The sequence below is a fragment of the Antechinus flavipes genome, chromosome 4 (genome assembly GCF_016432865.1).
Source record: "Antechinus flavipes isolate AdamAnt ecotype Samford, QLD, Australia chromosome 4, AdamAnt_v2, whole genome shotgun sequence".
NCBI lineage: Eukaryota > Metazoa > Chordata > Mammalia > Dasyuromorphia > Dasyuridae > Antechinus > Antechinus flavipes.
Window position 1 is genome coordinate 289,244,507 of NC_067401.1, and position 27,449 is coordinate 289,271,955.

Genomic DNA, 27,449 nt, shown 5'->3' on the forward strand with positions numbered 1-27,449 from the left:
ATAGCTAAAATAGAAATATATTTTGCACGTGTAATTAATTAACTGTGCAATTAATATCAATTGGTTGCCTTCTTAAGGAGAGGAGTGGGGTGGAAAGGAAGGCGAGAAATTGAAACTCAAAATTTTTGAAAATGATATAAAAAATTTTAACATGTAACTGAAAAATTTAATATAGATAATTAAATTTAAATAATTTAATGAAATAAAAATATATATTAAAAAAAGGTACATGTCAAAAATAGAATCAAATATTTAAGAGAAAGCTAGTCAAGGGCCTAAAATTACTAATGAATCCTTCTAAACTGCTAATAAGGAATTAGTGTAAAGAAACTTCTAGGGTAGCAAAGAAGTGCTTTTTCAGTTACATAATAAAGAAGATGACAGGAAAAGGCAATGAGGCAGTAGTGGCCCTCAAAAGGGGCTAGTATATACTGCCTTTAAGCCAATATTTCATACTTGAGAAGAAGTTATTCTGAGAAATTCTACTAGTCACAGAGTAGGGATATAATTTTAATCTATTTACAGATAGAGAATCACAGAATTTCAAAATCGGAAGGGAACTTAATGGCAATTTAGTTCAACTTCTACAGAAAAAATATCTCTATTTCTACCACAACATATGTACCAAGTGGTCAACTGAAGGGTAACCCACTATCTCCAAGGCAGCCTAATCTAATTTGGGAAGCTCTCATTACTAAGAAATTTTCATTATGTCTCGCACAAATTTGCCTCTACAACATGCACCCTATGCTCTTGAGTCTGCCCTTTGGAATCAAACAATATAAACTTAATTGAACTTGAAGCATTTTACAGTTCTGGCTGCCCACCTCTGGATTTTCTCCAACTTCTAAGTGTACTTTCTAAAAGATGTGAGAATTTGATACAATGTTCCAAATATGATCTAATAGGGCAGAGTAAAGCAGAACCATCAATCAATCAAATATTTACTAAGAGTTTCTTATGAACCAGCCATTTTGCTAATTACTGAAATGCAAAGAAAAGCAAAAACAGTTCTTTTCCTCAAGATATTAGTGATAGCTATGTGCTGCAAATGGGTGGAGTGCTATGCCTGGAATCAGGGAGACCTGAGATCAAATCCAGTTTGAGACACTTATCAGTTGTGTGATATTGGGCAAGTCATTTAACTTGTGTGCTTCAGTTTCCATATCTGCAAAATTAGAATAATAATAATAATAATAATAATAATAATAATAATAATAATAATCCTACTTCTTGAAGTTGCAAGGAGTAAAAAAGATATTTGTAAAGTGCTTAGCACAATTTTTGGCACATAGTAATGCTTAACAAATGCTTATTCTTTTTCTTTCTCTTCCTACTTACATAAAAAAACAGGGAATAAATCAGTACATACAAGATACATACAGAGTAGATGAAAGATAAATTTGAAGAGAAAATATAGAGAAGCTAGGGGCACCCAAATTATTGCCAGGAACTTGTTTTTGTTCAGTTGTGTGTACCTCTTCATGACCCATGGACTACATAGTACTACAATACCATCCATGAGGTTTTCCTAGCAAAGATCCTGGGATGGTTTGTCATTTCCTTCTTCAGTAGATTAAGGTAAAGATTGGGTAAATGACTTACCTAGGATTGTACAGCTAGTAAGTGTTTTGAGGCCAGATATGAATTCAGATTTTCCTGACTCTGGGCCCAATTCTTTATTCATTAAGCCCTCTAGCTGCCAAGAACTACTCTTCTCCTAATGCTCCATAAAATCACAATGGATTTCTTGGATGCCACAAAATATTGTCATCTTCTTCTGACTGAGTCTGAAATCTGCTAACAGCCTCATGTTTTTTCAGACAAACTGGATAATAATTTCCACAATCTTAGATTTGTGATGCATATTTCTGAACCCATGTTTAACACTTTATTTCTACTAAATTTCATTTTATTTGATTCAGTCTAATGATCTAACTTATCAAGATCTTTTTAGATTCTGACAATATCATTTAAGAAACGGAGGCTCAAAGTTATACAATTTGGTTCAAATCGCAATGCTCAGAAATGGTAAGGGAAGGATTCAAACTCAGGCTTTAAATGGTAAACTAAATGTAATCTCATATGCTATATACCTTTCCCATACCAGTATTTTACACATACAATTCAGAGATTTCAATGTCCTTTACAAACAGTAAATCATTTGAATCTAATACCAAATCTGTAAAAGAGGCAGGGAAGAAATCATTTGGCTTACTTTAAAAAAGAGGAAGTACAAGAACAATAGGCTGATTTCTAATTGCCAATTCATAGTGCGGTGCTCTTTCAGCTATATTAAGCAAGTGTCTTCAAGCTAATCTTGTCTAAACACAAAACAGTTAATTCACCAAGCACACCTTAATCTAAAAGTTGGAATATGGAATACTTATTATATTATTAAAGTACTTACTGAAAATTGGAGATTGACTCAGTCTTTGGGACAGAGGCTGGAAAGTCTGACTTGTTTCCATGAGATTCAAAATTGCTTCTTCATTAATAAGTGCTTCATCTTGTTTATGAATATTCCTTCTTAAGTATTCTTAAGATAAAAACAAAGCCAACATTTAGTTATGGGCCTCTACAATTTAAACTTTCAGAATTTAAAAAAATTTGGTGAACATTTAAACAAATTTTATCCAATAGAATCTTAAAATTCTGCAATCTTCACAAAATTACAGCTGAGTTCAATTATTCCTGTTTAGAAGGTAAATTTTTATTTATGCTGTATGATCATGTAAATTATATTTTCATAAAAATACTTAAGTTGTAGAAGTTTTCAATCTAAGATTTCAAAATACTCTATAACTCATTACTCTCACACCATTTTCATGAGGGGCTACGATAAAATGAGTACATTTAAATTCAGGCACATATAGGACAAAAAATTAATTTCATCTTATATTGTAACAAAGAGATGAATGCAGCACACAACAAGAAGACAAAGAGACTATCTGTTGATGGCAAGTATCAAATGACAAATAGGGCTACTTAGACATGTACATACTTCTTATCATCCCCATATCGGAATGAAACCTAATTTCTAAATTTAAAATAAACATTAATAAATGTCATTCAGAATTTTAAATACAAATAATTTAACAAAAGAGATCACATGATTGTTCTGCTGAAGACAATAATTCAAGGATGTTACTAAAAAGCTCACCTTTGTTCAGCTCCTTTTCTTGATGGATTTCTACCACATTAGCTGGTGAACAGGGAATAGCTTCAGTAGATAGAACTTCAGAATGTAAAGTTAACTCAGCAGAGAACTCCTGGGATCCATTACTGTAGTCCACAGATCCTGATAATGTTCTGCTTAATTAAAACACATCCTTTAAAACTAACTAGATTACCAAGGGAGAAAGGTCAATTCAATGAACTGTATTAAATGACTACTTACACAGAAAAATCATTCTGCTTAAGAACTTCCTGAAGTCTCTTCTGAAACATTTTTTCACTCTCTGTTGCTGGAACACATCCACGATCTTTAAATTTAAAAAGTGCATTCAAAAAAGGAAGAGGATCTTTTTAGGCAAACAGTAAATTAATAAAATATTCAGAAGCAACACTAAGCTTTTTTCCTCAAGGAACTTTTAAAAGTGATAGTAACTTACCAACTTTTGTGATACACCTTTAATCTAAAAGCTGTTCTCTTAAAATGTCAAACAAAATTAAAATGGTTACCCATGTTATGATGTTGGGTACTTGAAGTCAGTTCAAGATAAAATTCCATAATTATAACCTGCATTTAGAATAGAAAAAAGAACATTTCCCTTAACCTATCAACATATTATGTTCCTGAATGCAATGGGAGACTCAAGCTTATTTATTTCCTTGATAAACAACATTATTATTTTGAAATTTATATAAAAGGCACTCAACTATAAATTTAAAAAGATATAAGAGAACATCAAATCTATAGCAAGGGTATGCCTAGAACCTGGACAAAACTACTTGTGGCTTTCTGAATATAGTGAGCTCTGTAGGATACAAGCCCAACAAAATAGTCAAAGTGGAGTTCATGCTGCAATCACCTGTGACCTACTAACAGTTGTAGGTTCATCGCAGTACAGATTAATTATTCCATAGCAGCATATGAGCAAATTGCTGCTAATGCTATCAAAGCATGGGCTTCTCTCTATAATGAAGACAACAAGGGTGAGGCAGGGAGGGTGTGATCACCTCCCCTTAGGGGCTCTGACCTCCCTGAGGAATCAGGGATGGTATGACCACTTATGTTTTAAAACAAAAAAAAGCGGGAGATGTAATGGGCTGAGGCTCGAGTTGATGCACTGAGGTCCCAAGCACATAAGGCTAAATAGTAATTGGACCATACTCTATTAATATATAAGCTTGGAGAAAGAATGGCCCTGCCCACTCTTTGTGCAAGTCCTGATGTGTTGTATAGGAAATGACAATTTTGGTGGGTGGAGGCAGGGGGCAGAGAAGGAAGCGGAAAGAGAGACTGCTGGCTGGCTTCTTGACACGGCTGCTAGCATTGCTATGGTGATCGCCCTTCACCTTCGAGCCTTCTTCACCTCCACTAAGAATAAAGATCGACAATTTTCCCTTAATCTGAATTCCTGACTCCAGCTAATTTTAAATACCGTGTTTCCCCCGATAATAAGACACTGTCTTATTCATTTTTTTTTTGGACAGAAAATCACCAGAGGGCTTATTTTCAGGGGAGGGCTTATTTTAATCAAATCACCGGGGAAGAACAGGATGACGCACTCACCGCTGCAGCTGTGATTGGATGCAGCTCGGAGCGCAGCATGCATTTCACCCCGGGGGGTGAGAGGGGAGACGGTGCATACAGAAGATACCGTAATATAGCATGTAGCACAGGGGATCACCTTCACTACAGTAGCAATCTCAATAGGGCTTATTTTCGGGGGAGGGCTTATTTTAGAGGAATCTTACACAGGAAGGGGAGGGCTTATTTTCGGGATAGGTTTTACTATCAGGGAAACACGGTATGTGGTCATGACAAGTAAGATTCTCTAGATTCTGTCAAAGTGAAGAACTATCAATAATGGGACAATAGAGGGGAAAATTTATATGAAAATTGAAAGAAGATTTGTGAAATGCATTCTGATATGAGTAATAACAATTTATAAATATAGGATTTAAAGGTTTGCACAGTGCATTAAGCACATATACCCCAGGAAATAGCCTGTATAAATATTATTTCCATTTTACAAATGAGGAGATTGAGGCTATGAGAGGTTAAGTGACTTACCCATAACTACACAGCTAGTAAGTATCTAAGGTAGTATTTGAATCCAGGTTTTCTGACTCCAAGTAATATGTTCTTTACACTATGCTACATTGCTTCTGACAAATTGTATGGGGAGTTAATAATTTAGACCACACACACACACACACACACACGGTTTAAATTTTTTTTTTTTAATAAATGAGCAATTATACCTTGTGATTCAGGTTGACTAATTTGAGAGGATTCATTTCTGTTTCTTCGGCGTTGCTTTTCATCTTCCCATATGGCTTGTAAACCGGGGTTTCCATCAATTTGAGCTACAAATTAAATATTTCAAAGTAAAGTTGTAAAAAACATTTTTATTTAATAATGGCCATTTGATTGCTTTTTCCCCTGTCCAATAACTTAACCTTGAGTTACTGACTTTGTGTACTATAAGAAACTTGCAAATAGTTTCCAGAAACAAACCTACAAGATGTCCTTATTAGCCCATTCTGAATTTGACAATGTTTCTCCTTTGTACTCCTGATTATTCTTGCTTCTTGTGCTGCTGCCCAAATCATTAGCCTAAGAAAACTCAAACATTTAACTGGACAAAAATACTTAGGAGTCCTCCACAGAGTTTTATGAAAACTGAACAAGGGAATGAAAAGGAAAAATAGAATAAAGTGCATTAAACTTCCTTTCGGTCCACTATTTGATTTTCTGTAGTCATACTGGTTTCCAGTTTGTGGCACAAAGCAATATAGCTATTTGTTCAATAAAAAAATGAATGAGTTTGCTTACTGTTCCTCACTCATAACACTCTATTTCCTGTCTCTCTTCGCCTTTACTGAGTTAGTGTACAGTAAACTCCATTTTTCACCTCAATGTCTTAGAATCCCTAATTTTCACCTCTTCACCAAATAATCTTTTGTCTCTCTCTGTGTACACACACACATACACACACACACACACACACACACACACACATATGTATATGTGGTTTTTAATATATTTGTATATGCATGTTGCTCCCCTGAAAGAATGTATGTTTCTTTAGGGCATTCTTGAGGTTCCTTTTTTTTTTTTTTTGATCTTCATATTTCTAGAATGTAATACATGTATTTGCTACTTGAGGGAATTGTTCCTTGCAGGCTACATTAGTGGGAAAAAAAAAGTTTCTATGCCAAGAAGGAAAGGTTTCAAGCATGGGTCTTGTAATGCTCTATATCATGTTATCTGAAAATCAAACCTAAGTTCAGAGACAGTCATCATTTGAAGGCCAGCCACCAGATGAGTATTCTTTTTGACTATAGTAACTTAAAAAAAGGGGGTTTTCAAAGGTATTAGAGAAGTTTCAAAATATATTAGTAGGAATCTCCACAACAATTAAATTATGGCTTCTTCAAAGGTTTTTTTTTTTTTTGAGATTTTGGCTTTTTAGAAATGGTATACAATAAAAAATGAGCAGGTACATACCTTCAATCTCTAGCCGATTTAAAATATCAGCAGCTACAGCATCCACTTCTAATTCACAGGTACTTTGTGGCTCAACACCTTCCAGAATTAAAGAACTATAATGAAATGAAATTACAATAGAATATAACTACAGTGTACTTTATTAAATTCTTTTATGTATAAAATATTTTTATTCATATTTGGAGTGACTATTGGAAAATCATTATAAGAAAAGTTAATATACTAATTAAGTTCACAATAATTATTAACTACATAGTTGGTGGATGGTTTGTATATTAAATAAAATGATAAATTGGGGAAAATATTAGTAAATAGTAATATATAATACTATTGTTTAAAGTTATATAGGTCAGTTGAATAGTTTACAGATGGATGGATGTATATTAAAAAAAATTTTTTTGTAGCAAGAATATTCCATCTAAGTCAAAAAGAAAAGCAACAGGGAAGCTTAGAAGATACTTATTCTAGATAGAAATGTGAAAAAAAATTAAAAAGATATAAAAGAGAGAACATCAAATTTGGGAGCAAAACTAATCAGAGCAGGGCTACTGAAGGTAGAAGAAAGAAACAAAAGGATAATACTAAACTTCTTCATTCCCCATAATCACTATTCAATGAGTTAAAAATTTTCTTTAAAAATGTAAACAAATTACAACATGGAAAAGTCATACTGAATCCTCCACAAGGGAGTCAAAAACTAGAAAAAGCAACAAAATGAAAACAATATAGCCTTATGAAAATTACACTGCAGTACTTGACCCAAAAATATTTTCTTTAGTAGTCAGAGAGATCAGGAAGTTATCAAAGTTGTGACTGGACTGGGTGAACAGTCATTAGGGCCTAATAAATTAAGACTCATTACAAATGACACAAATATGAAGACATATGAACTTTGTATACTAAATATCTTGAAGATAAATAATGGCTTGGCTATATAGTCATTTGGAAATGTAAATGAAGGCACATAAAAGCTGTTCGCAAATAATTTACTCAATCACTGTCTTAAAAAAAAGGTTATCTTGAAATAAATCAATTTGAATAGACAAAATTTTGTATTATAACTATGGCTGATTCTATTGCTGTCAATGGAGAAAGTAAATATTAGCCAACAAGTCAGAGCAGACTATCCTTTAACTCTTTTTGAAAATGTAGCTGAGAGTTGAAACTCCATCATTATTAGAGAAAAAACTGAGAGGATCTCAATTTAAGTAGCTCATCTGAAATTTGATACCTTTAACATTGCTGCATTCCTTAGTAACTTACTACAATAACACCATGGACTCTGCCAAAATTTTTGTGTACACCTGAAACCAAAATCTCTTGGCCAAGTGATGTATACTGTTGCTGAAGCCATACTGATATTGTGTTGATCATGTGTTTTATGATACCACTAAGATGGTTCAACTGAAGAAATAACACCGAATAACTGAAAATGAGAAACTAGTTTATCACGAATAAAGAAATATTTAAGTTAAATTAGAATGATGATAGGGAAAAGACCAATTTCAGGTTTGAAAAAATATTTAAAGAAGAGAATTTTCAGCCCTTAAAATTAAATCAGGATTATAGGATCAATTATAGATCATAGTTCTATGTTTGGAAAAGTAATATGAGATGATTTTATGGAGGTTTACCAAACAGTCCCAATGCCACGCTAGTATCCACAAAATAGTAAAAGGAAAAGAAGACTGTCTCTAATAGATTATCTTTGGACAATTTATGGAAAGACAATTATAGAGATCACAAAAGATGAGGAGGCACAGATGGCTTATAACTTAGATTGATGAATTAGAATGGGGGTAGAGTATATAATTGCAAGAGAATTGGGAGTGCTAAAGAAAGAAAAGAAATAATATAAAAAAACTTAAATGAGATATGAGACTACACTAAAAACAAACAGCCTACTTTAGAAAGTTTCCTAAAGGTCTCTTCCTCACTCTCCCACATCCTCAAAGTAATTTTAGTCAGAGGGATCAAAAGTTAAGCCCATGTTCTGTTTCTGAATCTGGGGCAAAAAGCTATTATTTTTTGTGTAGGTAATTTTATTTCATGATATCACTTGTTTTATTAGTCTTCTGATCATGGAGCAAATTTAAAATACAATGAACACTACCACAATTTAAAAATGACACCTGAAAAACTACATTTCTTCTATTAACTTGGTTGTTAATTTGTAACATTGTTCCTAGAAAAAAATGTCAAGTTAACATGAGTACTATAAAATAAATTAGTTGGACTAAAAAGCATTCAAGGTCCATTTCTTATGATTTTATAATTCTTTTAAATTGAATATGGCCTTAAATAAATAATAAAATGAACTTTTAAATGAAGTATGATTATTCTTAGTTTCTGTTTCTGTCCTTTGAATTTCTTTGCTATTCTGTATGCCCACATTGGCTGTAACAAATAAAAGATTATTTATTGAGGAATAACTTTCTGATAGCCTCAGAACCACATTGGAATCTACAATATTAAAAGGGAAAAAAAAGGTGAAATAATTGGGTGTATTCTTTGTGGAAAATTTATGGAAAGATATGTACAAGAATGACAAAGGAGAGATGACAGGAATGGATTTTAATGTATACTAGTTGAAAGACTACTTAACTGGTCCATTATAACAAAGAAGAGGCTTTTGATAGAACATCTGAAAATGATAATTTAAAAAAATTCTAAATAATTTCTCATATTATAGAGATTTCAACTATTTCTGTTACCTTTAAATTTCAGTTGTTCCTTACACATTTTTTTTTGAGTTATTTAGACCCAGCATTCCTACTATGCTAAAAAATGAACAAACCAAATATCTACAAATGCAATTAAAAAGCCATTTTAGAGATAAATTCAATGGTGGAAATTAATAGAATAAATTAAAGAACACAATGAAAGTTGGCTAGTAGGAAACAATTGAATATACAGAAAGGAAACAATAAATGAAATGAAAAGAGGCCAGTAGTACAAGTGAAAGGATAAACCAAATAAACAGGACCAGGTGGGTAAAATATCTAAGAACAAAAAAAACAATGTCATGAAGTTAGAGAGAAAGAGGCCACAGATATCAAACTGGAAAAATCAGAAATGAGGCATGAGCAATGTCCTTTCATGAGGGTAATGATCTTTGTTCTTCAGGCACAAATTAGGAAGGACACCAAAACCAGGACATAACTTTCATGTTGAGTAGATGATACAATTTTCAATTTTAAAGGTGTTTAACAATCACATTACAAAAACAAGTATGTTAATATCTATGACAGTTGTGCAGTATCACTTTTTTGTGGATATTTTTGATGGCAATGATGTGCATTAAATACAGTAAGATCTTTAACTGGGGTAACTAATTTGAAAATAATTAATCACAGAATATATAATTTGTTATATTTTAAGTGATATAACCAGAAATTGTTGTATTTATGATGCCTTATACAAGGGTCCTCAAACTACGGCCTGTGGGCCAGATGCGGTAGCCGAGGACATTTATCCCCCTCACCCAGGGCTATGAAGTTTCTTTATTTAAAGGCCCACAAAACAAAGTTTTTGTTTTTACTATAGTCTGGCCCTCTAACAGTCTGAGGGACAGTGAACTGGCCCCCTATTTAAAAAGTTTGAGAACCCCTGCTTAGAGCATAATGAATTCCTTTGGCAAAATATACTCTATTTTATTTATTTAAAATTTCTAATTAAAGGCCATTTTATTAATTTTAAGAACCTTACACAATAAAGATATGTAGCTATTAAGTTTCATGTAATACTTTTTATATTACATGAAACTTAATAGCTACATATGTAGCTATTTTTTTATTTTTTTTTTTTATGACATATATTTTTCTTGTTCGGCTATTGTGATTCAGTTGCTTTTTAATCTGACTCCGCAATCCCATTTGGGGTTTCCTTGTCAAAGATAATGGAGTGGTTTGCCATTTCCTTCTTCAGCTCATTTTACAGATGAGGAAACTGAAGCAAACAGGGTGAAATGACTTGCCCATGGTCACATAGCTCAAGTGTCTAATGCTGGCGTTGAATGTAGGTTTTCCTGATTTCTGGCATGGTGCTTTACTCACTGTGCCACCTAGCAGCTCCATTCCTACAGTACTCTGTTCTTAAAGGGAATAAAATGGTCTTTCCTTAAAAGACTATACAATTTAAGACTTTTTTCAATAAAATATTCAGGGTTCCTTGTTAAATTTCACTATATTTTCTTAAGAACTAAAGAATTTAAAAAGCTTACTTCCAAAAGCCTTCAAAGTAAAGTCACAAATTTTATGTAGTAATATTATTTAAAACCTCTTATCTCATCGGTATCCAAATATAGTATTAGGGTCACTGGCTGACAAGCTCTTGGACTTGAAATGAGAAGACATAAGGATTCAAATCCCATCTCTAATCCTTTCAAGTTGTATGATTTTAGACAAATGACATGGTGTAAGTCTATTTACTTCTGTATAAAAAGGTTCTATATACCATTAGGATCTATCTTACAAGATTGTTTTAAGGATCAAATGAATATGTATGTGTACTTAGTATACACACATACACATATATACAATAAAATCAGACTTTATATAGCATTTTAAGATTGGAAAAGCACATCTGTCTATGTATATATAGCTTCTAACATGGAAATACACACCACACACACACACACACACACACACACACACACACACACACACACAGTTTTCTATAGTGCTATACAAATATCTATTATTTGTTACTCTTCTAAAATGAGACTTTTTCCTATTTAACCATTAGACATAAAAGGAAAGAGAATTTTATAGTAAGAAGATATCATTTAGTACAATAATTCAAATTTTTGTCAATTAGAAATCTAAAAAATTAAATGCAAATTTGAAAAAAGATAACTGTCTTTATATTTTATAATGCTCTCTATATCTCGGTTGGTCCAAAAATTTTCCCTTATCCACAGAATTGATAAGAATGAAAAAAACTGTGGTATGAGATTATAATGGAGTATTATTGTGCCATAAGAAATTATAAGTAGGATAATTTCAGAAAAACCTGAAAGAATTACATGAATATCTGATACAAAGTGAAATAAGCAGAAACAGGAGACATTGCCCACAAACAGCAATATTACATGATGAACAACTGTGAATGACTTAGCTATTTTCAGCAGTACAATGATCCAAAACAATCCCAAAAGACTCATGATAAAAAATGCTATCTGGTTCCAGAGAAAGAACTGATGATGCCTGAATATAGACTGGAGCATATTATTTTTTACTTTATTTATTTATTTTATTTTGTTCATTTTCTCCCCCCCAAAGTGACTAATATGGAAATGTTTAGCATAATTATACATGTATAATCTATATCAGATTGTTAACCAACTCAGGGAGAGTGAAAGGAAAGAAGGGAAAGAATTTGGAACACAAAAGATAACAAATCTTAAAAATTATTTTTACATGTAATTGGGGAGAAATGAAATATTAAAAAGATAATCACCACATTTTTATAGGTTCTAAAAAGTACATATTATTGGGCTTTGAGTTTACCCAGATGAACAATAACATTTCCTTTCTTTGAATCCTAGATTATTGTCCTTTGTGAAAGATAATTTAACCCACTAAAGGGTAGTGTTGATGTGTATTTATGAATACATTTTTTACCCCCCAAAACAGACAGATAAAAAACAAACTTGCTCAGAGAAAGAAGTAGATGGAACACCTAGAAAAATGACACAGAAGCTAATTGTTGCTACTTCATCTTTGATGGATAAGCAGAAAGATCAGGAAAACTTTATGTACTGCACGTCACTAACCCTTCCTGGCCTTGTGCATTGAAATCCATAAATTGATCATTCAAGAAAACATCAGTTCTGACTAGAGAAAATCTAAGATATAGAGTCTATGGCACAGAATAGTCATTGGAAAAAATTTCTTTACCAATTATACAGTTAAGAAAAATCAAACTATCCAACCCATTAAAAAAAAAATCACATCATGTGAAATCACAGATTTTTACTTCTGGCTACTAAATGGTGAAATAGATAAGAGACAACCTGGAAATCAGTAAGACCTGAATTCAAAGCCCACTTTAAACAGCAGCTGTGTGACTCTAGGTGTGAAGACCAAGTTAGCACCCTGGATACCTTATAATCAGCTGGAGTCATGATAAGCAAGAGTCCTTGGTCTTTAGGGGTAAAAGTGAAGGGAATGGACACAGGATTTTCATGACCTCTCCTCTCTACCTCTCCCCCGCCAAAAGTGACTCTGGCTAGTCTTACTCCACCCCCTAATCCCATCTACAATTCTCTGTATATGCCAATTATCAAGCCAGTACAGAATAGTGGGAAGGGCCATTTTCCAAGCATATGCTTATAGAATATTGGCCAATCGGTAATTTGCCTTAAGTGCTCGGTTGTCGGACCTCAGTACATCAACTCAAGAGTTTTAGCCCTTTATACTAGGCAAGCCACTTAACTATTTGGAATCTCAGTTTCCTTATCTATCAAACAATGAGGACAAAATGAAATGATACGTATAAAGTACATTCCAAACTATTTCAATATTTATATTTCAATAAAACACTATGTCAACAAATTGTCATTTACTTTAAAAACTGTTAAAAGATGGAAACAGAATGAATATTAGTAATGACTATTTATCATGATAAACTATATTACTATATTACAGGGAAGGGAGTAGTGTAAATTTTTCAGAACACTTTTCCTATCCCAACTAAAGACTTTGAAAAAAGGGGTTCTTGAATAGAAATGTTTTAAAATTGAGGGTACTTAAGTCTATTATTTGGTTTAACAGAAACCATCTAACTTTAAAAAATTTTTTTTCACACAGGAAAACGATATGATGAAATTATAATCCAGTAGCCATGAGTTTGTCATGACTAGAAGGATACATAATTTTTAGTTTTTTTTTTTTTTTTTTTACTTTTAAAATATTTGCTGACCTTGGTATTTCATCTTCTTCCCAACGAAACAGAGTACCAGTAAGGGAATTTCTTGGTAACCGATCTTTGAAACATCCAATTCCATGTAATGTATCACCTAGGAATAGAAAGGTAAAAGAAATAAAAGCATCTTTCTGTATAATGCTTTAGGTTAAAATTCAATGGCTTATCACCTCTATGACAAGCTCTAAAATTACTTATGCATTCCAAATCTATGTCAATAGACAAAGTTACAATATTTTTAAATCAAAAAGGAAAGAAAGGATTCATAATATGTGTGTGGGAGAATAAATGTTCTATATGGTAGGTGTACTTATATAATCACTTTAAAACATATATATATATATATATATATATAAAATGTATATTTGTGGTCTTTAACCTAAATTCCCCAAGAAATATATGTTTTTGGCTTTCTCTAAGAGGCCTATGGAAACTGGATACCAGATCAAATTTAAAACACAATTTAGCACTCATTCCTCAAACTAAAAGAGAATATACAATGCATTCCAGATGCAGGAGCAATGAGTAGAAACCTCTGGTGAGTGCAAATGCACTTTGACCTGCAGAAGATGAGGGGACTGTGTATGTTTGGTCACAAGTTCTAGTTTAAGAAAGTGTGTTATGGGGTCATGCTTCAGAAACTACCTCTGAAGATTTACTACTTCCCAGGAGATTTCTTTCTGAAGATTAACTCTTTGTTTACAGCAGACTGAGTAGCAAAAGGAAAAATATTGAGGCTAGGATTTATATATTAAATTTACAATCTCTTCTTATAACTCTTAATATTTGCATATCATATATCTGTAAGAGAAGGACACTGTCTTTGCTACTATGACCTCTTAAATGAAATATTTAAATGAAACCAACTAAAGACTACCAAGGGCTCCTTTAAGGAATCTTCCACTCTGTGGATAATGATCTTTCATGAATAAAAGGACAACATTTGGATGGCTCTACAAGCACCTATGTCAATTTTCATTGAGTAAAAATATATTCTTTTCCTTGAATATGTTCTATGTCTATTAAAAGATAAAATATCCTTAGTATGCACTTTTTAAACATTATTAAAGGAATAAGCAACAAGTATAAAAAGGACAATAAATTGTCTAAATTGGGATATTACATATTTTTTAAAAAACTCATATTATAGGTTCAGAAGCATACAATTCCTATTAAGTAACCTATTTTGTCAAAATACTTCTTTAAAATTCATTTTAGTTAAATCCATAATAAAATAAATTTTGACATTATTTTATCTTGTATTTGGATTCAGTGCAAAAAATATTTATTAAAATGCTTACCTCACACAAGGCTCTATTAGGATAACAAGTAATACAAAAATAAGATAAAATAGCTCTATCTTCTTAGAACTTACATTCTAATGGTCAGGTACTACTATAATATCTAAAGCATAAGAATATGCATATTTTCCTAATTAAGCATTAGGAAAAATTGAAAACATTAATTTTATTTGAAATTATTAACTATGCAAAGTTCTATATAGAACAAATTTCAATTATGAATTAGAAAAGTTTGTCACAGATTATATTTTATGATTTTGAACCAAAATGACAAGAGTCATCATCAAACACAATTCAATCTGTGCCCGATTTCCCCATAAAAATTTCCAAAAAAGGAACTGTGACAGAATTCAACAAAACAGTAATGTACCACTATTTCTTTTTTCCCTGAAGCAATTGGGATTAAGTGACTTGCCCAAGGTCACACAGCTAGGAAATGCTAAGTGTCTGAGGCCAGATTTGAACTTAGATACTCCTGACTTTAGGGCTGGTGCTCTATCGACTGTGCCACCTAGCTGCCCCAGTACCACTATTTCTTTAGAGTAATAAACCAATACAAAGAGTCCAATTTCTTGAAGATACAACTTAAACCTTACTTCCCATCTTTAACCTGTATCGTTTAAATCTACACTTATACATTTAAACATATAGGTTTTCTTTATTTCAAAAAAACAAAAAACCAACACTGGACTGTATTTTCTTCCTTCGACTTACCATATCATTTCTATCATTCATGATTAAATTTCAATGATTTATCAACACATACTGCCTCATAATATTCAGTCTCTTTTACTGTCTACAATTTGCTCATTAAATTATTAAACTTTATTAATAACAATTTAAAATAATGAGGCAAACTGATGTTGTGTTTAGAGAGATGGATTTAAATCCAGTCTCTGACACATACTGGTTATGTAAACCTGGACAAATCACTAAACCTCTCATTGCCCAAAGGAACTCTTAAAAAAAAAAAAAAGCCCAAACACCTTTATTCCCCTCAATTTCAAATATTTATTTTCCCCTCCACTTCCCCCGAAAAGTGGCTTCCAATCTTTTCTTTAAAGCCAAATTTGAGTATTAAAATTTTGCAGCATTATTTTTATTATTTTGCTTATATTGATTTTATGTATATTACTATAATCATTATGTTTGTTTTTTTGGTTCTTAACTTTCAATGGCACAGTCTGATGAGTCTACTAGGCATTATATCCTCAGGTATTACTTTTACTTGAACTCCTTTCACTTATCTTTCACAACAACCAACAATTGAGTACTGAATGAATATTTTATGTTTAGCATTAGATTACCCCAAAATGATTAAGAAATATAGTTCCTTTACAATCAACTTGGCTACATTTAAAAGAAAACATAACAAATCCTATAAAACAAAACAGAGAAAACCCTTCTATTTCAACATCTTATGGAAGCCCATATACACATAAAACCTAATCCTATTCTTTAATTTTACAAGGAAGGTAGAGACCAATATTTTTCTTATTAAAGATTTTTATGGTAGAGACCAATATTAAACCACAATAACCGCTATCAAACTTCTATTAATGAAAAAGAAATATTCCAATAATACATTTTGTCTATAGTATTGTAATAAGAGTAGAAATAATATAAGATATGAAAAAGTATATTTCAGAAAGTCAGATAGAAAAATATGAATTAAAATTTAGGTGATATCTGTGTAGCTCTGAGTCAGCACTTTGACAAATAACTAACTAATAATCCACCTGACTCTCCAGGTATGCCTGCTGACCCCTGGAATATAACATCCTTCATTTTTCAGGGTATATGCTAACTACATATGTATACAATATGTGTAAAAGGAATTAGAATATTCATGCTGGATAATCTTAATATTTTTAGTGAAATTATGTAGTGAAAGTTGGAACTGGGGAGGTAGAATTTAGTGACTTTAAGAAGGGAACAGAGTGAGAGTAGAGTTGACAGATGAATAAAAGGATTATCAATTAGTAGTAAAAGCAAGGTTGAAGTTAAAAAGCATGAATTTGTACTGGGCCAATTCTGCATATTCAACAACAAAACAGTAATGTACCACTATTTCACTATTTCTATGTCTTTAATTCAAACTGAATTTTTAAAAATTTAATTTAATTCAAACTGAATGTTTATTTTCTGCTGATATATTATGTAAGTATATATTATAACATATATTCTGTTTACCCAAATAAACTATAGGCCATGTAAGGACAAAAACCAAAGTGACTGTTTATTTTGTATATTTTGTAAGATACTTCTTAACCACAAAGCAGGAAAACTAGCATACAGACACTTACTAACCTATTTCCCTAATTTGCTATTACGACAAAGACTATTATAGAGAAACACAAAAGTTTAAAAACTTTATAAATAGAATCTCAATTTAGAAAAAAAAAAATCTTACTTTTTCTTTTCACTTTCCGGAACCTGACAGCAGCCAAGTTAATTAAATTCATTCCATATAGATTGTAGTCAATGAAGAGCTGGAGGAGGTAGGGAATATGCGCTTCATGAGGCTGGTAATATTTATTCATTATGGCTCCACTTTGCAAAAGTTCACATATCCTGAAGTGAAGAATAAAATACTAATTTACAGCAGAGAACCATAAAGTGGTAGATTCAGAACTAAGAAGAAATCTTAGTAATCTTCTCATACAACTCTCATATTATGTAGATGAAGCTAATTAAAACTGAAGAAAGTAGTGATTTGCTGTTCAGTGTCCTATATTCAATAAAGAGCAAAACTGGAATTCAAATTCAAGTCCTTTGTTTCCAAATTCAATGTTCTTTGCACTGCAACTTCTTTTTTATCCTACAGTAATAGAGTTGGAAGATATCTCAGAGATCATCCTGTTTGGTCTGTACCCGAACAGAAATCCCAACAAACTATATCACCTGTTTTGAGCAATCCTACAAATTAAGAAAAATGAATATAGGGACAATAGCAATCATATATTGTTGTTTTTTAAAATGTTTAAAATCTCATAAAATAATGTGTATTTTATGTATGAGACTGAAATGATTATATAGAAAGCATGAGAAACAAAAACACTTAACTGATATTATTCATTATTTTCAGTAGTAGGTTTTAATTTAGAATGATATGAACCAATGATTTAGCTTTGCTACCTCCAAAAGTGTTTCCTTTCTTAATTTAATAATCTATAAAATCCTTTAAAAAATAACATAATGAAACTTTTATTTAGAAACAGCATAAACATCAGAGCTAATAAAAAGGGAAATGGTCCAACCAGCAGCTTTATGATGCAACCTTAAAAAGATTACTATTAAGAGCAGCTAGATAGCACAGTGGATAGAGCATCAGCCCCGAAGTCAGGAGGACCTGAGTTCATATCTGATCTCAGACACTTAATGCTTGCTGTCTGTGTGACCCTGGGCAAGTCACTTAACCCCAATTGCCTCGGGAGTGGGGGGGATAGAAAGACTGCTATTACCTTTTTTGTTTAAAGTAAATTGATTTAAATGGTTTTCTTTACAAAAAAAAAAAGTCCTCAAAATTAAGCAGAAGATTCACATAAAATCACTTAATTCCAGAAGTTATTTATAACAAATGAAATGTTATATAGTACTTAATTTCACTGATATTAAAGAAAATATTTATTCCATGAAACATTCTGGCATGGCAAAAGAATACCCATCCCTCCTATTACCTCCATACCTCATTTCCAGTTGCCTCTGAGGAAGGGAGAAATAAAAATTCCTCCTCAATTTAATGAGAAAAGTAGCTTCCATTTACATTTTAAAAATATTTTTTAGTTAGATATTAAATGAGGAATAAAAGAATTAAATTACTAATTCACATCAGGAAAGAAAATATAGTCAAAACAATTATTATAAAACAAGCTTAGGACCCATCTTGAGGATCTGTGACTTCCTTCTTGGATCTAAAGATCACCCACAGAATCAGAGCTCTATTGGTAAATATCTGCTACGTTGAAAAGACTGCAATGAGCACAGGACAAAAAGTAGAAACGGTTTTCATGAAGTATTTGTTTGTTAAATCTAAACTAACTTCAAGGCTGGTCCCTCGTACTTATTTTGAGAAAAACCAAGGATAAAGGCTAGGAAAATTTATTCTAACATTTAAGAATAGGAAGTGGAAGGAGACTCTTCTCTGGAAGGATCTCTTCTCTGTCTCTCTCTGAAATGAACCTAGCTGAGGCTTCCAACTTATATGCTCTACACTGAATATAAACCAATTATTACATCACTAGGAAACTATTATTTGTTGTAAGATTCAATCAATCATACTGAACTTAGAGAACTATTAAGTACCATGCTAAACTAGATAACCATTATCTCATCTATTCCACTTAGTTAGTACCTTGTAAGCATCCTTGTTTCAAGTTCAGAGTTTTGGCCCATAACATAAAATGACATGCAAATTTATTGTGTTACTATTAATCATTATAAAAACTATGGTCTTCTTTTTGCATTTTATTATTAAGATATAATATGACATACTAGATAGTGCTGGACTTGGTATCAATAAGTCAATAAGCATTTACTGAGTATCTACTATGTGCACTGTGCTAAGAATTTGGGATACAAGAAAGATAAAATGATTCCCATTCTCAAGGACAATCTAATGGAAGAGATAACATGTAAATAATTATGCAGATAAACTATATAGAGGACAAATGGAAAATAATCAACAGAGTTAAGATCAGAATGAAGGAAAACTGGGAAAGATTTCTTGTAGAAAATGAAATTTTATGGAAAGCTTAAAGGAAGCCAGGGAAGCCAGGAGGTGACAATTAGAAGGAAAAATATTTTATGCATGAGGAAACAGTCATTGAAAATGCCTGGATTTTGAAGATGGAGTGTCTTGAAATAGCAAAGACAGCAATGTGACTGAATTGCAGAATGGTATACGGGGTGTGAGTAAGGTATAAGAAGATTGGAAAGGTGGCAGGAAGCCAGGTTGTAAAGAGCTTATAATGGTTTAAATTCTGCTTATGACACTTAGCTTTGTGACTAGGATAACTCACTTAATTTCTTCTGAACTTCAAACTTTCTAAGATTTTAAGTTGTAATCAGATTGATATTTAGATTTAGTAGGAAAAGTTCCCATATGAACAAAATAACAATTCCTTGATACATTAACATTTTATCATTAAAACTACTCAGTTTCTAATTTCACAATTTCTGTACCTTTTCACCATTGCAGGATTATAAAGATAAATCTTCATAAAGTGTCTCTCCTTCTCATGATAACCATAAAAAGGCCTGAAATAGAAGAAAACAGACATTTAAATTATTCTCATTATAAAATGATGAAGAAATATGCTTATCACACCAAGGAAGTTTTGTTCTTTCAAAATTTCTTTCTTGACAGCATAATAGACTTCATAAAGCCTTCCAGTTAAGTATCAAATTTACGAAATCCACAATTATTTTGTTAGTGTGGATCACATCAGTAGCAATGTAAGTTTTAAAAATTTATTCTTACTATATAGTATAATTCAAACTATTATTATTAATGATATATTTCTATAGTGCATTTAATTTTATAAGAAAGCCCACACAAGATTCAAACTAAGAAATTATTATAAAGAAGAAAGCAAATCTGACTATTTGCACACTTTACTCCTAATTTTACTACTTATTTGTTTGGACTTTTTCCATCTCTTGGCCAGCAGCCTTCTCATCCTGGGGGTGTCTCTTATCCTACTCCATGTATTTGGATATCATGGAGTGCTCAGACCATTTGCCATTTCTGGCTTCACTCTTTACTTTCTAGATTCTTCCATTTCCCCCATTTCTCTTCAATCCCCTGTTTTCTCCCATATTCTACAGCTCTCTTTTATGTGTTGCCTTCTTCCACATTAGAATGTAAGCTCTTTAAAGAATGAGACTTTTGCTTATATTTATATAAGAGGGTTTTTTTTGCTTATATTTATATTCCCAGTGCTCAGCACAGTGCCTGGAACAAAGTTAACCACTTAACAACTCTTAATCTGTCTAGAGCCAGTCTCTACATATGATTTTGATAAAATCTCCTACTTACCCAGGAGACTGCAAATTCAAGAATAGACTCTTCTCTCCCAAATCTTTCACCTCTCCCTCTATAGGTTTCTTTCCAATTACAATCAATGAATAATCATTTTACTACTATGTGCCAGGCACTATATCAAGGAAGATACAGAAGGAGACAAAAGATAGTCCTACCTAAGGACTTTGTAATCTCATAAGAAAGAAAGCTAACTATATAAAGAATAAACATGTCTAAAACCTTCTAAAACCTTCGTTTAGCTCTAACAGTATCTATTAACTATTGTCCTATAGTTCCCTTACTTAGTCAAAGTCCTAGAAAAATTGTTTATAGCCTCAACTTTTTCTCTTCTTATTCCTTAACCTTTTGCAATTCGACTTCTGGCTTCACCACTAAAGTGAAATTATTCTTAAGTGTAAGTGTATATCTTTTTACCTGGTATGTTACTATAATATTGTATTTTAAGAGTTTTTTCCTCCATTATGGTAGTTGCCTGTGTAGTCTTGTATGAATCTAACAGTTCTTCCTTAGTAGTTGATATTTTTCTTTATTATTTCTTGCAATATTTTTTCCCCTATACGATGAAAATTCTGAATTTTGGTTATTTCCTAGTTGTTTTCATTTGAGATTTTATTCAAGAATTGGTGGATTCTTTCTGTTCTAATTTTATCTTCTGGTTAAAATATAGAAATTTCATATAATTTAAAAAAATAAAGTGTCTAGTTATTTTGTGAGGTGTTAGGAAAGTATAATCAGTAGGACTTGATAATATATTGAATAAGAGAGAGTTGAATGTGAGAGAATTGAGAATGACTCCTAGGCTCTGAGCCTGGATAAATGGGAGGATGATGGGGCTCCCCACGGTAGAAAAAGTTGAGAAGACAGAAGGTTTTAGGGGAAGTGGGGGGAGAGGATAAGAAAGTCAGACAAGCTGATGTTAAGATGTCTACAGTTATTGCATTTCAATAGACAGTTGGACATGGATACTGGTAGTCAGGAAAGAGGTAAAAAAGCTGGATAAATAGATTCTGGGAATCATCTTCTTTGAGATGATAATTGAATTCATGGATAATGATGAAATCTCCAAGCAAAATAATCTAGGAACAGAGGAGAGGAGAGAAGAAGGGAGGGGAATAAAGGAGACACAAGGGGAGAGGAGCAGAGTAAAGGCGAGAGAAAAGGTCCCAGATTAGGTAAGAGTCTTGGGGATACTCACAGTTAGCAGATGTAACCTAAAAAAAGAAAGAGCAAAGGAGACAATTTCAAGGATAAGAGAGTGATTGGGAATGTTTAAAAAAAAACTGCAGAAAAGTTAATTAGTACAAGAATTGAAAAAAGATCTTAGATTTAGCAACTAAAAAGTCAATGATAAATTTGGAGAGAACATTTGAATGATGAGGTTTGACTTCAGAAGCCATACTATAGAGAATTAAAAAGGGAGTGAGAATAAAGGAAATGGAACTACTTATCATAAATAGCCTTCTGAAGGAGTTGAGCCTTGAAAAGAAAAGAGGGATATAAGGTAATAACTATCATGGAAGACTCTATTAAGGGTTTTTTGAGGATAAAAGGGAGACATGTAAGTAGCAGGAAAATAGCCAGTAGACTGGCCAAAATTTAAGATTACAGAGAGCAATCTTCAGGAGAAGAATGGATGTAATGGGATCATTTGTGTACATAAACGGGTTTGTCTTGGTTAAGAAGGGTCACTTCTTCATTTGCAACAGAGATGATAGAAGAGAGTGGCAAAAAGTAATTGTAAAAGATATCTCAGTGGTAGGGCATCTAGGTGGCGCATTGGACAGAGCACCAACCCTGAAGTCAAAAGGACCTGAGTTCAAATGTGGCCTCAGGCACTAAATCTTCCTGGCTGTGTGACCCTGGGCATGTTACTTAACCCCAATTGCCTCAGCAAAAAAAAAGAAAAGAAAAGAAAAAGAAAAAGGAATCTCAGTGAAAGGTCTCAATTTTTTCCCCTAGTAAAATATGAAGTGAAGTTCTCAGCTAAGATGAGGTGGAGTGAGTGGGATGGGGAAACATGGAAGGTTTGAAAAAAACCAAAAGATTTGGGAAAAAGATGCCATGATGAGTGGATAATAACTAACTTGATTAGGGAAGTATAAAAATCTGCCTTGCTACAGAGAGTAGCCAGTTGATAATAATAACGTAACATAAACTTGTAATGAACCCAGTCATCATGGATTCCAGCTTTCATTCAGTAATTTGCATGAGTAAAGGCAGATGGCAGGAGTAATCCAAATCTTGGGCTTGGCAGGGCAAGATCAGGGATAGAAAAGAGTCACAACTGGTTCACCAAAGAGTCAAGTTATGGAAGGGAAGAGAATTCCGACACTGCAAGGATGATGGCCTAGGAAATAAATGAAGGATTGAGAGACTGGAGGTCTTATGGAAGACAAAGAACAGGTCACGAGGAAGGTATAAGCTAGAGCAAAAGATGGCAAAAAAAAAAAAAAAATGAAGAGGAGAAAATGGAAACATTTGTGAGTAAAAGCAAAATCAAGGGTATGACCAAATCTGTATGTGGATAATATAAAATGAAGGAGTGGGTCATGGAAAATTCCTAAATTGAGGAACAAAGAAATTAAGAGCATTTAAGGGAATGTCAATATGTGTATTGAAATACTCTATCTAGTTTGGAGACTGCAGTTGGGGAGGACAGAAAAACTTAGGCAGGCACTGAAATCATGAGGAAGTAAGAAGAAAAAAGACCTGGAGGCAGAGAGATAATAGCTACCAGATTTTCATTTGAGAGATAAATAGGGATTCAATATACCTCTAAAAGAGAAGCTACTGAATGATAGTGGCAGAAGGATAGCTTCTGAATGGCAATGGGGAGAAAAGAATATTCTATTTCCTGTGTCACAATCAGTGAATTAGGGAATATGAATGACAGAGCAATCAGGAAAGGGTAGCCAGGTATGCTCAATCATTAGTATGGAAACAGGTCTCAGTGAAGGCAAAAAGATGGAAAGACTGATAAATGTTATATATGGAACAGGCAATCGATAAAGTACAGTGGAAGGGGTAGTAGTTCTTGAGTGGCCTGCTGGAGGTGGTTTATATTGAAGGGGATGGGAATAAAGGAGCAGGCATTAGAGGATAGGGAATAGGGTTTCTTCCTTCTCTCTTCCCACACATAAGAGTATTTTATTTTTTCCAAATAATTGTAAAGATAGTTTTCAATGTACATTTTTGTAAGATTTTGAGTTCCAAATGTTTCTCCCTTCCTTTCTTCCCTCCCCAAGACAACAAGCATTTTGATATGGGTTATACGTGTACAATCATGTTAAACATACTTCCATATTAGTTGTGTTGTATAATAAAAATTTTAAAAAAGGAAAAAACAGGAGAAAAAAACAACAAACAAACAAAAAAGGTGAAAACAAAATGCTTTGATCTGCATTCAGTCTCCATAGTTCTTTCTTTGGATGAGTTTGGCATTTTCTACCCCAAGTCTATTGGAATTGTCTTGAATCCTTGTATTGCTGAGAAGAGCTAAGTCTATCATACCTGGTCATTACACAATATTGCTGTTAACTGTGTAAAATGGAGAACAGGGTTTCTTACATCCTGAGAGTTAGAATCACTAGAGGGAAGAGCTTAACGAAGAGTGGGAACATGCTAACTGCTGATGATTGACAATCTTTAAGTCTTTCCATATGATTACAAATAATTAGAGAATACAAAAAGTTAAGGATGTCAATCCCATATATTCATTTGAGTAAAATGGAAAAAGAATCATAGGAACTTAAGATGTAGAAGGGTATTCTATAAAATTTTTGTCACTCATCTCCATTTCCCTGGAACATAACTCTATATACGTGTCTGAGAAGTGAGCTTTTCCCTTACTTTTGCAAGAGCTAGACTCCAATGCTACTTCTTGTCTCCATATCACCCACCCTCCCCAAAACCACATACAGAGATACACAACTCCTTTCTAGAACCTCTTTATGGGTTGTTTTTCCTCTACTCCATTAGAAGGTAAGCTCCTTGATGGCAGACACTGTCTTGCTAGCTTGTTTTTGTAATCTTGGAGCTTTGCATAGTGCCTGGCACATATAAATGTTTAATATATGTTTTTTGTATATTTAGATTATATTGTATATTTGTGTATTTAGAAAATATTTTTTCCTATCTTCCCCATTGTCTGCTTTACTTTGAAATCACTAAGTAACCAAGTACATACTGTTCTAATTTGGAGGCTCTTATTTAATATTTCATAAAATTTCTCTATCTCTTCATCTTCAACAAAGGAAGGAAAGATTATGTAAAATGCAATTATCTTCAATAGGGTCCTTCTTGAAAACATTTATCATGAGGAATGCCATACAAGATGAATAAATGCCCCATGAAATGAAATTTCTTGGTGCCTTAAGATGGACAATAAAAACAACTTCACTAACTTCTTTATTTGCCTTTCCTGAGAGAGCTTGGAATCATTCTCCTGTTTAGCTATATTATCCTCCTGTATTTTGGTTTTGTTTACAGAAAAAAATGATTAGATAGATGTGACTCAGTTCCTCTGATTGTATCATTGTTGCTTATTGGTGTAATAGTATGCTAGGCTGGTCCTTGGAAAGCAGACACAATCTGTGGTTTGGACTATACTGCTTACTTTTCTAGCATGGTAAAATTTGCCAGCATTTGTGCTTTGTTGTCAAAGTTTTTGCCTAGGTTTACCTCCACTTCATAATGGGTCACCAGAGTCACAGTATAATAAGTTTAGAACTCAAAGAGATCTTAGAGGTTATAAAAGTCTAAGCTTTCATTTTACAGATGAGGAAACCTTTTGTCAAGGGTTATAGAGCTAGTACATATCTGAGACAGGTTTTTTTTTTTTTTTCCATCTACCCTCAAAGTTTATTAGTATTCTCTCTGAAAGTAGATAACATTTTTCATAATGGATCCTTTAGAATTGTTCTGGAATATATCTTGATGAGATTAGCTAAGAATTTCACAGTCAATCATTACAATATTCCTATTACTATATGCAATTTTTTTTGGTTCTATTCACTTATTTTTTTTTAAATTTTTATTTAATAATTACTTTATATTGACAGAATCCATGCCAGGGTAATTTTTTTTTACAACATTATCCCTTGCACTCGTTTCTGTTCCGATTTTTTTTTCCCCTCCCTCCCTCCACCCCCTCCCCTAGATGGCAAGCAGTCCTTTATATGTTGGATATGTTGCAGTATATCCTAGATACAATATATGTTTGCAGAACCGAACAGTTCTCTTGTTGCAGAGGGAGAATTGGATTCAGAAGGTATAAATAACCCGGGAAGAAAAACAAAAATGCAGACAGTTCACATTCGTTTCCCAGTGTTCTTTCTTTGGGTGTAGCTGCTTTTGTTCGTCATTTATCAACTGAAACTCAGTTAGGTCTCTTTGTCAAAGAAATCCATTTCCATCAAAATATGTCCTCATACAATATCGTTGTCGAAGTGTATAATGATCTCCTGGTTCTGCTCATTTCACTTAGCATCAGTTCATGTAAGTCTCGCCAGTCCTCTCTGTATTCATCCTGCTGGTCATTTCTTACAAAACAATAATATTCCATAACATTCATATACCACAATTTACCCAGCCATTCTCCAATTGATGGGCATCCATTCATTTTCCAGTTTCTAGCCACTACAAATAGGGCTGCTACAAACATTTTGGCACATACAGGTCCCTTTCCCTTCTTTAGTATTTCTTTGGGATATAAGCCCAATAGAAACACTGCTGGATCAAAGGGTATGCACAGTTTGATAATTTTTTGGGCATAATTCCAGATTGCTCTCCAGAATGGTTGGATTCGTTCACAACCCCACCAACAATGCATCAGTGTCCCAGTTTTCCTGCATCCCCTCCAACATTCATCATTATTTTTTCCTGTCATCTTAGCCAATCTGACAGGTGTGTAGTGGTATCTCAGAGTTGTCTTAATTTGCATTTCTCTGATCAATAATGATTTGGAACACTCTTTCATGTGAGTGGTAATAGTTTCAATTTCATCCTCTGAAAATTGTCTGTTCATATCCTTTGACCATTTATCAATTGGAGGATGGCTTGATTTCTTATAAATTTGAGTCAGTTCTCTATATATTTTGGAAATGAGGCCTTTATCAGAACCTTTAATTGTGAAGATGTTTTCCCAGTTTGTTGCTTCCCTACTAATCTTGTTTGCATTCGTTCTGTTTGTACAAAGGCTTTTTAATTTGATATAATCAAAATTTTCTATTTTGTGATCGGTAATGGTCTCTAGTTCATCTTTGGTCACAAATTTCTTTCTCCTCCACAAGTCTGAGAGATAAACTATTCTATGTTCCTCTAATTTATTTATAATGTCGTTCTTTATGCCTAGGTCATGGACCCATTTTGATCTTATCTTGGTATATGGTGTTAAGTGTGGGTCCATGACTAATTTCCAGTTATCCCAGCAGTTTTTATCAAATAATGAATTCTTTCCCCAGAAGTTAGGGGCTTTGGGTTTGTCAAACACTAG

The 27,449-nt window shown here is 32.9% G+C and overlaps 1 protein-coding gene across 1 annotated transcript in view; it reads right to left on the reverse strand.

Annotated features, from left to right (window-relative positions):
• REV3L (REV3 like, DNA directed polymerase zeta catalytic subunit) overlaps window positions 1-27,449 on the reverse strand; it is a 253,915-nt gene that overhangs the window by 116,504 nt on the left and 109,962 nt on the right. Inside the window, exons 3-10 of the mRNA XM_051997548.1 lie at window positions 20,095-20,169; window positions 17,324-17,484; window positions 13,607-13,703; window positions 6,683-6,777; window positions 5,434-5,538; window positions 3,401-3,485; window positions 3,164-3,315; window positions 2,411-2,539 (exon numbers count right to left, since the gene is read on the reverse strand). Coding sequence (XP_051853508.1) covers window positions 2,411-2,539; window positions 3,164-3,315; window positions 3,401-3,485; window positions 5,434-5,538; window positions 6,683-6,777; window positions 13,607-13,703; window positions 17,324-17,484; window positions 20,095-20,169 — 899 coding nt within the window. The remainder of the gene's footprint in view (window positions 1-2,410; window positions 2,540-3,163; window positions 3,316-3,400; window positions 3,486-5,433; window positions 5,539-6,682; window positions 6,778-13,606; window positions 13,704-17,323; window positions 17,485-20,094; window positions 20,170-27,449) is intronic.